Source organism: Oncorhynchus masou, chromosome 28 (genome assembly GCF_036934945.1).
Source record: "Oncorhynchus masou masou isolate Uvic2021 chromosome 28, UVic_Omas_1.1, whole genome shotgun sequence".
Classification (NCBI taxonomy): domain Eukaryota; kingdom Metazoa; phylum Chordata; class Actinopteri; order Salmoniformes; family Salmonidae; genus Oncorhynchus; species Oncorhynchus masou.
In genome coordinates, this window is record NC_088239.1 from 16,240,152 (window position 1) to 16,252,137 (window position 11,986).

The following is an 11,986-nucleotide window of genomic DNA, read 5'->3' on the forward strand; positions in this document are numbered from 1 at the left end:
ACTTCTTGCCTGGGAATATTGAAGACTCATATTAAAAGAAACCACCAGCTTTCACATGTTCTCATGTTCTAAGCAAGGAACTGAAACGTTAGCTTTCTTACATAGCACATTTTGCACTTTTACCTTCTTCTCCAACACTTTGTTTTTGCATTATTTAAACCAAATTGAACATGTTTCATTATTTACTTGAGGCTAAATTGATTTTATTGATGTATTATATTAAGTTAAAATAAGTGTTCATTCAGTATTATTGTAATTGTCATTATTACAAATAAATGTAAAAATAATCAGCCGATTAAATCGGTATTGGCTTTTTTGGTCCTCCAATAATCAGTATCGGCGTTGAAAAATCATAATCGGTCGACCTCTAATATGTACCCATTGACTCTTGAAGAACATAACTTAGAAATGCCTCACGAGCTTAGTTTAACTGTCATACTATATAGCCTCAAAACATTGTTAAAACTATAATTTTTATATCATGGATGGTCAGTCGTTGCATCCATAGCTCTGTCTATGAATTTGAGATTGGTTACATTTCTCCAGCCCCATCACTCAGCTTTTTACCAAAACAGGGGTGGGGAGTACGCTTGTTATTGTTTCTACTGCTAATTGCCACTTTAAGCGGAGGTGAACGCTGCACAGAGTGACTCCAGGGTCTCACTTGATTCATCATACCACCCCAGGACTGACTGTACGTCGCTCGGTATAAGACTAAAATGTAAATGCAAGACACAATCTGTAAGATTTGAGAGTTTATTACAACTGTATTACTGTATCATGAACCAAAATCTGACAACATATGTGTGTATACAGGGAGATACTGGAGAATCCAAAAGTTTTCCTGTTTTCTCTTATGATACAGCACATAGACACAGAGGTGGGAAAAGTTTCCATTAATGCAACTTTGTAGATTCTGTCCTGAGACTCCGGAAGAGGAGCTTACCATGGAGGTCAAAGGCTAAGTAGCATTAATTTCCCCAAAATGTTGAAAGAGAAACAGAGAGCAACATAGAAAGGGTGAGAGAAAGCAAAAGAGTGAGAGCGAGCATGAGAGTGAGAGAGAGCAATAAAGAGAGAGAGCACTGCACCAATGTGTAAATGAAAGTAGCACAGGACTGAAAATTAATTAATTGCACTAAATAACACACACAATCCTAAGAGGGTTGAGCATGTTGATGTTGGGAAGGCCTGAATCCCAGCACAATGCTGACAATATGCTTTTCTAATCCTTCCGCAATTTTCTCTTTCATCTTCCCACTGTAAAAAGACGGGGCAATTGAAGAGAGAGAGAGAGAGAGAGAGAGAGAGAGAGAGAGAGAGAGAGAGAGAGAGAGAGAGAGAGAGAGAGAGAGAGAGAGAGAGAGAGAGAGAGAGACCCAAGAACATTGATTATTGTAAGAACCTTTGAGTTACTGACCCGTGGGGGTGGACTTCATTAAAAGAATGCACCACCCCAACACATTAAGGAATTTGGGAAATTCCACATAGGGAATATAGTCAGAACACTAAGGGCTTCTAGAGGCTATGGAGAGGTGTAGTATCATAATGAAATATGTGGCCTATTCTACAAGTCTATTAGCCAATGAGAGGAAATGGTTTTATGGCCCTAAGGGGTCAGAGGTCATTTTCACCCAAAGGGGCCATTAATTGAATGCTATTGGGTGTGTGACAAGGGTAGGACATAGTGTGTTCTGTTTCTAGACTTAGAGGCTGTGTTTCGGTAGGCTTTCCTGTATACATTTATAATGCAGTCTTTTCTTGGGGATTACTCTAAACAAATGTGTTGAAGCAGCTTGCAACAGACAAACAAGATATTTGCTGAAAACATTTTTTGGGCATTTCTACTGTGTGTGTGCGCGTGCTGATAATACAGCAAAATAGATAGTGTCAATGCTTTATATATTGTTCAAATGAAGGCTACATTGAAACACTATCAATAACAACACAAGGACAGCAGATTAAATATACTTTAAAATGCTGGAGGTGTTCCTCTTCAACAAACTGCACTATACTTCCACAATAGCATCAGACCCTTGAACGGGCCCACACTTGTTCAGGTAAGAGGGTTTACACACACCTCTTCCCTGCAGATCTGAACAAGAGCTCGGTAGAGGTAACCAAGCACATGAGCTGTGGTTTATGTAAGGGATAATCAACGAGGGGCTATGTGTTCTATGGAAAATAATGAACTATGTGGAAGGTGGGTTCCACAACGCGCTAGCGGAGTGGAAGGCGTGTTCCACAACGCACTAGCGGAGTGGAAGGCGTGTTCCACAACGCACTAGCGGAGTAGAAGGCGTGTTCCACAACGCACTAGCGGAGTGGAAGGCGTGTTCCACAACGCGCTAGCGGAGAGGAACTGACTTTCAATGGAGTTGCATTATTTTCTAGAGAACGCATAGAGCCCCAATTGATTATCTCTTTTATAAACCACAGCTCATGTGCTTGGTTACCTCTAAGAGCTCTTGTTCACCACACAAAACAGTTCTTGCTTGCTATTATGAAAATAACAAAACTTTTTTCAATTCGACTTTTGCTTTCAAAAGCAGCTCAAATAAAACTTTTAAAAAGGAACTACAGCCATAAATATCTACCATGCAAATACACTGTGTGTTATAGGGAAATAAGGATCGCTCTAGAATGCCTTTCAAGCCAATCAGAAAAGAGTATTCAACAATACCACGGTATAAATAGAACGAATAATGTATTATGTCATGTGCTCTTAAATGTAAATGACAGTAATTGCACTTCTGTAAGTGTGTGTGTGTGTGTGTGTGTGTGTGTGTGTGTGTGTGTGTGTGTGTGTGTGTGTGTGTGTGTGTGTGTGTGTGTGTGTGTGTGTGTGTGTGTGTGTGTGTGTGTGTGTGTGTGTGTGTGTGTACATGCGTGTACGTGCGTGTGTCCGTCCATGTGAATTCATCTTCTGTGCGCTACTGCAAGAGCCTCTAATAAGCCAAGGGCCGTTTATCTGAGAAGTAAAGAGAAACGCAAAGCAGAAAACCAGGCAAAAAGCGTTGGCCCTCCATCTGCTTTCATGCTGGGGGACAGAAATAGACTTGTTGTGCTCTCTTATAGAAGGCCCTACTTGCCATGTTGCTCTATGAATCAGGCCAGTCTCCAGCCTACACTTCAGATTTCTCATCTGAAAGCTTTGCCAGACACATCTGGATGTTATGAGTGTGTTTCAGATGTAACAAGCCTGACATTACTAGTAGATTAACCAGGCTTTGGAGACGAGGACAGACATGGGCCTCTCCTGAACTCTAACACTGTCTTGTCAGGAAATTCTCATCTGGACTCAACTCCCTTTCTCTATGTTCATGTGGAACTGGTGGGAATCGAACCTGGGTCTCGCGCACACCAGCCCAACAACATTAGACCAAGAAGATATCCTCATGGCCTAGAGCGAAATAGTATCAGGCAGCTCCACCTTATCACAAGAGCGGGATTCCAAATCACCTCCACTATAAATGCATTGCCCATTAATGCCCACTGCTCATACCCTACTTCTGACACTTCATCAACAAAACTGTTTGAGACCACTGACTTAAGCCCTAAAACCAAAGCATATAAATAACTGAAGCAACAAATGTACTCACGCATTGCAGTAGGGCTTCTTATCGTAGCCTTTATAGTTCTTCATGTTCAGGGTCATCTTACACACCTCGCAGTGGAAGCATCCTTTATGCCAATTCTGGAAAGGAAAACACAAATTACATTTCAATTCAGTGTGGCCTTCTGCTGGTGCTCAAATTTGAGAATTGTGAATGAATAAGTGCCTTCATTAGTTGAAAGGCATCCGAGACATAACTAATATTCCAGATTTCTATGACCACAACCAAGAGAAGTGATTCTAAACAATTAAGTGAAAAAGAAAATAAGAAAGGTTTCTAAATTCAACAAAGGTTACCGTATCAAAACAAATCAAATGTGCCGAATACAACAGGTATTACAGTGAAACGCTTACTTACAAGCCCTTAACAATTATTTTTCTTAACTGCATTGTTTGTTAAGTTAAAAAGAAGTTAAACGTTTAAAAAAATTAAAAATAAAGAATTAAAGAGCAGCAGTAAAATAACAGTAGCGAGGATATTTACAGGGGGTACCGCTACAGAGTCAATGTGCAGGGCACAGGTTAGTCAAGGTAATTGAGGTAATATGTACATGTAGGTTGAGGTAAAGTGACTATGCATAGATAATAAACAGAGAAGCAGCAGCATAAAAGAAGGTGTGTGTGGAGGGGACAATGCAAATAGTCCGGGTAGACAATTGATTAGCTGTTCTGGAGTCTTATGGCTTGGGGGTAAAAGCTGTTAAGAAGCCTTTTGGACCTCGACTTGGTGCTCCGGTACCGCTTGTCGTGCAGTAGCAGAGAGAACAGTCTATGACTAGGGTGGCTGGAGTCTTTGACAATTTTTAGAGCCTTCCTCTGACACCGCCTGGTAGAGAGGTCTTGGATGGCAGCAAGCTTGGCCCCAGTGATGAAATGGGCCATACACATTACCCTCTGTAGTGCCTTGCGGTCGGAGGCCGAGCAGTTGCCGGACCAGGCATTGATAAAACCAGTCAAGATGCAGTCAGGATGCTCTCGGTGCAGCTGTAGAACCTTTTGAGGATCTGAGGACCCATGCCAAATATTTTCAATCTCCTGAGGGGAAATAGGCTTTGTCGTGCCCTCTTCACGACTGTCTTGGTGTGTTTGGACCATGATAGTTTGTTGGTGATGTGGACACCAAGGAACCTGAAGCTCTCAATCTGCTCCACTACAGCCCCGTCGATGAGAATGGGGGCGTGCTTGGTCCTCCTTTTCCTGTAGCCCACAATCATTACCTTTGTCTTGATCACGTTGAGGGAGAGGTTGCTATCCTGGCACTACATGGCCAGGTCTCTGACCTCCTCCCTACTGGTTGTCTCATCGTTGTCGGATGATCAGGGCTACTGTTGAGTCGTCAGCAAACTTAATGAAGGTGTTGTTGTCGATCCTGGCCATGCAGTCATGGGTGAACAGGGAGTACAGAAGGGAGCTGAGCACGCACCCCTGATGGGCCCCCGTGTTGAGGATCGGTATGGCAGATGTGTTGTTACCTACTCTTACCCCCTGGGGGGTGGCCCGTCAGGAAGTCCAGGATCCAGTTGCAGAGGGAGGTGTTTAGTCCCAGGTTCCTTAGCTTAGTGATGAGCTTTGAGGGCACTATGGTGTTGAAAGCTGAGCTATAGTCAATTAATAGCATTCTCACGTAGGTGTTCCTTTTGTCCTGGTGGGAAAGGGCAGTGAGGAGTGCAATAGAGATTGCATCATCTGTGGATCTTTTGGGGAGGTATGTAAATTGGATGGGGTCTAGGGTTTCTGGGAAAAAAAGGTTTTGATGTGAGCCATGGCCAGCCTTTCAAAGCACTTCATGGCTACATATGTGAGTGCTACGGGTCGGTAGTCATTTAGGCAGATTACCTTAGTGTTCATGGGCACAGGGACTATGGTGGTCTGCTTGAAACATGTTGGTATTACAGACTCAGTCAGGGACAGATTGAAAATGTCAGTGAAGGCACTTGCCAGTTGGTCAGTGCATAGTGCATGCTTGGAGTACATGTCCTGGTAATTTGTCTGGCCCTGCGACCTTGTGAATGTTGACCTGTTTAAAGGACTTACTCACATCGGCTATGGAGAGCGTGATCATACAGTTGTCCGGAACAGCTGATGCCCTCATGCATGCTTCAGTCTTGCTTGTTTTGAAGTGAGTGTAGAAGTCATTTAGATTTTCTGGTAGGCTTGAGTCACTGGGCAGCTCGCGGCTGTGCTTCCATTTGTAGTCTGTAATAGTTTGCAAGCCCTGCCACATCCAACGAGCGTCAGAGCCGTTGTAGTACAATTCAATCTCAGTCCTGTATTGTCACTTTGCCTGTTTGATGGTTCGTCGGAAGGCATAGAGAGTCCTGCTCCTAGAAAGTGGCAGAGCAGATGTTGCCTTTAAACCATGGCTTCTGGTTGGGGTATGTACGTATGGTCACTGTGGGGACCGCGTAATTGATACACGTACTGATGAAGCCAGTGACTGATGTGGTGTACTCCTCAATGCCATCGGAAGAATCCCAGAACATATTCCAGTCTGTGCTAGCAAAACAGTCCTGTAGCTTAGCATCTGCATCATCTGACCACTTCCGTATTGAGCGAGTCACTAGTGCTTCCTGCTTTAGTTTTTGCTTGTAAGCAGGAATCAGGAAAATAGAATTATGGTAAGATTTGCCAAATGGAGGGCAAGGGAGAGCTTTGTACGCAAAGCGGGGTCTAGAGAGTTTTTTACCCCCTCTGCTTGCACATTTAACATGCTGTTAGAAAACCGATTTAAGTTCCCTGCATTAAAGTCCCCGACCCCTAGGAGCGCCACCTCTGAATGACCATTTTCTGTTTTCTTATGGCCTTATACAGCTCATTGAGTGCGGTCTTAGCGCCAGCACCAGTTTGTGGTGGTAAATAGACAGCTACAAAAATATTGAAGAAAACTCTTGATAAATAGTGTGGTCTACTGCTTATGATGAGATACTTTACCTCAGGCAAGCAAAAGCTTGAGACTTCGTTAATATTAGATTTCATGCACAAGCTGTTGTTTACAAATATACACAGATAATCTTGCAGATGCAGCAAAAACCCCGCAAGTTGTATGCTATCCATGTCATCGTTCAGCCATGACTCTGTGAAATATAAGATATTACAGTTTTTAATGTCTCGTTGGTAGGAAATTCGTAATCACAGCTCGTCCATTTAGTTATTTAATGATTGTAGGTTGGCAAATAGGACTGATAGTAGAGGCAGATTACCCACTTGCCATCGGATCCTTACAAAGCACCCCGACCTACAGTTGAAGTCGGACGTTTAGATACAGTTAGGTTGGAGTCATTAAAGCTGGTTTTTCAATCACTCCACAAATTTATGGTTAACAAACTATAGTTTGGGCAAGTCGGTTAGGACATCTACTTTGTGCAAAACACAAGTAATTTTTCCAAAAATTGTTTACAGACAGATTATCTCACTTATAACTCACTGTATCACAATTCCAGTGGGTCAGAAGTTTATATACACTAAGTTGACTGTGCCTTTAAACAGCTTGGAACATTCCAGAAAATTATGTCATGGCTTTAGAAGCTTCTGATAGGCTAATTGACATCATTTGAGTCAATAGGAGGTGTACCTGTGGATGTATTTCAAGGCCTACCTTCAACCTCAGTGCCTTTTTGCTTGACATCATGGGAAACTCAAAAGAAATCAGCCCAAGACCTCAGAAAAAAAATTGTAGACCTCCACAGGTTTGGTCCTCCTTGGGAGCAATTTCCAAACGCCTGAAGGTACCACGTTCATCTGTACAAACAATAGTACGCAAGTATAAACACCATGGGACCACGCGCCGTCATACCGCTCAGGAAGGAGACACGTTCTGTCTCCTAGAGATGAACGTACTTTGGTGAGAAAAGTGCAAATCAATTCCAGAGCAACAGCAAAGGACCTTGTGAAGATGCTGGAGGAAACAGGTACAAAAGTATCTATATCCACAGTAAAATGAGTCCTATATCGACATAACCTGAAAGGCCACTCAGCAAGGAAGAAGCCACTGCTTCAAAACTGCCATAAAAAAGACAGAATACGGTTTGCAACTGCACATGGGGACAAAGATAGTACTTTTTGGAGAAATGTCCTCTGGTCTGATGAAACAAAAATATAACTGTTTGGCCATAATAACCATCGTTATGTTAGGAGGAAAAAGGGGGATGCTTATATGTTTAGAGGGAAAAGGGGGACGCTTACAAGCTGAAGAATACCATCCCAACCGTGAAGCACGGGGGTGGCAGCATCATGTTGTGGGAGTGCTTTGCTGCAGGAGGGACTGGTACACTTCACAAAATAAATGGCATCACGAGACAGGAAAATTATGTGGATATAGTGAAGAAAAATCTCAAGACATCAGCTAGGAAGTTAAAGCTTGGTCGCAAATGGGTCTTCCAAATGGACAATAACCACAAACATACTTCCAAAGTTGTGGCAAAATGGCTTAAGGAAAACAAAGTCAAGGTATTGGAGTGGCCATCGCAAAGCCCTGACCTCAAACCTATAGAACATTTGTGGGCAGAACTGAAAAAGGGTGTGCGAGCAAGGAGGCCTACAAACCTGACTCAGTTACACCAGCTCTGTCAGGAGGAATGGGACAACATTCCCCCAACTTATTGTGGGAAGCTTGTGGAAGACTACCCAAATTGTTTGACCCAAGTTAAACAATTTAAAGGCAATGCTACCAAATACTAATTGAGTGTATGTAAACTTCTGACCCAATGGGAATGTGATGAAATAAATAAAAGCTGAAGTAAATCATTCTCTCTACTATTATTCTTACCTCAAGATTTGCCCTGAGGTAATCACTGATTCCAAATTGAGCAAATAAATTAACTAAGAATATGCCTCTATATGTGGCAGGTGTCAGAGCTGTACAATAGGCCATGCATTTGGTTGCAGATACGCCTGTGCTACAACTGTCCACTGACGTTTCGGCCACAGATTTGCTTGGATAGGTGACAGAAAGTAGTCATGATGTGTTCCGTTTGATTGCATGTGCATGATGTGATGTAATGTGTGATGTCCTTAGAAAGTGGGCCACATTGATACCATATGGCCATAAAGCAGGACCAGGGTTTGTGGTTTAGATAATGGGTAGGCCTGCAGGAAACGCAGGACCCAGGGCTGAGTGGTCAAGATAAAGGCAATAGCGTTGGTTTAGCAGACATAAGATGCTCACTTCTAAGTTACCTTTTTACAATTCATCTGTAGTAGTAGTAGTAGTAGTAATTGTAGCCTAGTATAGACCTAGGTCTGATTTAGACATCAATAATACAAAGGCACTATTAAACGATCATGAACTAGTATTATTATATTCCACCATAAATCAGCATTCATATTTTGATCTAGTGAAAAGAAAAGATCACACAAGAAAATTCCACAGTCATTCCATATTGAGCAAATCTGAATAGCTTATGTCCTTCAGGGGATAAAGGCTAAACTTGCAGGCTATTCCGTCCCCTTGTCATGTCAATATGATTCATAGGCCTACACTCATAGCAACTTTTTTTTCTATCTATAACCTATCATAAGCTAAAAGGGTTGTTTGGCTGTCCCCATAGGAGAACCCCTTGAAGAACCCAAAAGGGTTATTCAATTGAGAAAGCCAAAGAACCCTGTTGGAACGATTTTTTCTTAGGTCGTATGCTACAATAGATAGGCTACTATAATACACCTATAAACTTTGGCATAATCTGGTCTTGTGTGTAGCAGTGCACTCACTCTTTTGTGACATTAGGCCAAAGATAAGTTTGAATCGAAGTTTAAAAATCTACCAACAGACTCCTGAAATACAGCGCAGTCAATTCTGATATAGACAACTGCCTAAAATTGTGATCTGACCTTATCAAGGCAGTTGACTTTCTCTGTCGGATAGACAATTTTCCCACAGCGCGCGCACGGCGGGTTCATTTTCAGATATGCGTCTTTATTCCACACGACAATAAATCCAATATATTCGTGCGCAATAGTTGTTCAAAACCTGGCAACAGCTCTGTATCATATCCCGAGGTCAAGTCGGTAAAAAATAAAGTAGCGCGTCTCTCTCTGAGTGGTGCGTCTCGCAAGTACGTTCGCACAGTCGCTATGCTGTCCTGAGTGGATGCCGCATTAAAATTGCACAGACGTAAACTGTGGCTGCTTGTGTGACACAGCACCTACCACGATCCAAGCTGTTTGATTCAGCAACGAGACGACAGCGCCAAGCCAGGACCACATGATGTTCGTGCATTCGTAAAGAGTGAGCGAGCGAGAGAGAGAGAGCGAAATGGGGATGGATGGAGAGAGAAAGACAAAGAGACGGAGAGAGATATCCCTTAGACCAAAATCCCATTCATTTAACATGCCTGCTTCTTCTTGCCTGCTTTTTCCTACATCTGAAAAGCATAGGGGATAAAAAAAACACTGCAGATTAGAATACACCTAAAGACCTAGTCATGATTCAGGCATTTTCACAGATCACATAACCATCCCCGATGAACAGTTATTGTGGTGATGTTGCTTTCAGGGACAGTCTGGAACAAGGTAGTGAGTGTTGCAAACGAGGACAGATTAATTTTACGTGCTATGCACTTCAGCACTCGGCGGTCCCATTCTGTAAGCTTGTGTGGCCTACCACTCCGCGGCTGAGCCGTTGTTGCTCCTAGACATTTCCACTTCACATATAACAGCACTTACAGTTGACCGGGGCAACTCTAGCAGGGCAGAAATTTGATGAACTGACGTGTTGGAAAGGTGTCATCCCATGACGGTGGCACGTTGAAAGTCACTAAGCTCTTCAGTAAGGTCATTCTACGGCCAATGTTCGTCTAATCAGATTGCATGCCTGTTTGCTCGATTTTATACACCTGTTAGCAACGGGTGTGGCTGAAATACCCGAATGCACTAATTTGAAGTGGTGTCCACATACTTTTGTATAGATATTGTATGAATTATATTGTAAAACGTACATGTAGACCTTTGCATCTGTAATTAAAAAGTTGTTTGTACAGTATGTCATCACTATTGTCTTGAATGACTAATTCCATTCAGTCATTTTGGATTCAAAAGGCCTATGTAATCACTCAAAGTTTGAATATAAACCAAATTTGACCACATTCACATTTTCTCAGAACACAAATAAATGTGCTTATATTAGTCTATAAATACATGATGTTATTGCTTTGTTTCCCCTGACCAGGCCCAGATCGGATCAGAAGGAATTTGGGCTACCTGCAGCTGTGGTTGTTATAGGCTGCAGTTGATCAGACGAAGGCACAGATTAATTGTACATGAGTCGACAAATCATGAGGCATTTCAATGTATACATTTTTGGGGGTGGCAGGTATAAACTTTCATATAAAACAGCTTGTTGCAACTCCCCAGTGAATTCACTTATATACTATACCAACTTTTTCAGTCGCAATTTGATTTTACCACATATAGGCTGAATGATTTGTAAGGCATTGATAAAATGAAGCCTGACTTTCTGTAATGTTGTAAGTTAGGCTTACTGTACTTTTATATTCGTATGAGAGGGGTAGTAGGCCTAACTGTTAATTTTTTTATAGGCTAACGTTACTTGATGAAGACATGCTGTTAGCAACATGCTGTTAGTGCTTTTGTCCTGAAGCTAAAATGTAATGAGTGTAGCAGCATACAGACGAGAAAATAAACCCTTTCTGTCTGCACATGCTTGTGAATTATTGCATTATTCAAAGCGGCAGGTAGCCTGGCGGTTAAGAGCATTGGGCCAATAACCGAGCAGGTAAGGTGGAAAAATCTGCTGTTCTTGTTATGTACTTGAGTGAAGACCCAAAAGCGGTTTTAACAGAAAACAGAGTTCTTTAATGAAAAACAGGAATGGCATAAATCCTCTTCCAACGTAGTCAATGGAACAAAAAGAACGTTAGTATAATGCAGGATGCACCTGCCAGGCGGACTCCGACAGGATAGGACAAGGTGGAAGCAAACGGGACGACAGCTTGCTTCTGGCATCAAAAACACAAACAAGAATCAGACACTGAAAGTAGCAGGAACAGAGAGAGAAATAGAGACCTAATCAGAGGGGGAAGAGAGAACAGGTGGGAAGGAGGAATGAGCTAGTTAGGGGAGATGTAGAACAGCTGAAGAATGAGAGACAGAGAAGGTAACCTAAAAAGACCAGCAGAGAGAGACAGAGTGAAGAGAAAGGACAGGAACAGACATAACAAGACATGACAGTACCCCCCACTCACCGAGCGCCTCCTGGCGCACTCGAGGAGGAAACCTGGCGGCAACGGAGGAAATCATCGATCAGCGAACGGTCCAGCACGTCCCGAGAGGGAACCCAACTCCTCTCCTCAGGACCGTACCCCTCCCAATCCACTAGGTACTGATGACCACGACCCCGAGGGCGCATGTCCAAAA

At 42.6% G+C, this 11,986-nt stretch overlaps 1 protein-coding gene across 2 annotated transcripts in view; it reads right to left on the reverse strand.

Annotated features, from left to right (window-relative positions):
• LOC135517264 (LIM zinc-binding domain-containing Nebulette-like) overlaps positions 1-9,772 on the reverse strand; it is a 47,873-nt gene extending 38,101 nt beyond the window's left edge. Inside the window, exons 1-2 of one of the 2 annotated variants that reach the window (XM_064941405.1) lie at positions 9,443-9,772; positions 3,603-3,697 (exon numbers count right to left, since the gene is read on the reverse strand). In XM_064941405.1, the coding sequence (XP_064797477.1) occupies positions 3,603-3,697; positions 9,443-9,511 (164 nt within the window). In that variant the 5' untranslated portion in view covers positions 9,512-9,772. Of the gene's footprint in view, positions 1-3,602; positions 3,698-5,654; positions 5,923-9,442 lie in introns of those variants that run through there. The other variant, XM_064941404.1, reaches the window with a different exon arrangement.
• Positions 9,773-11,986: the final 2,214 nt, after the last annotated feature.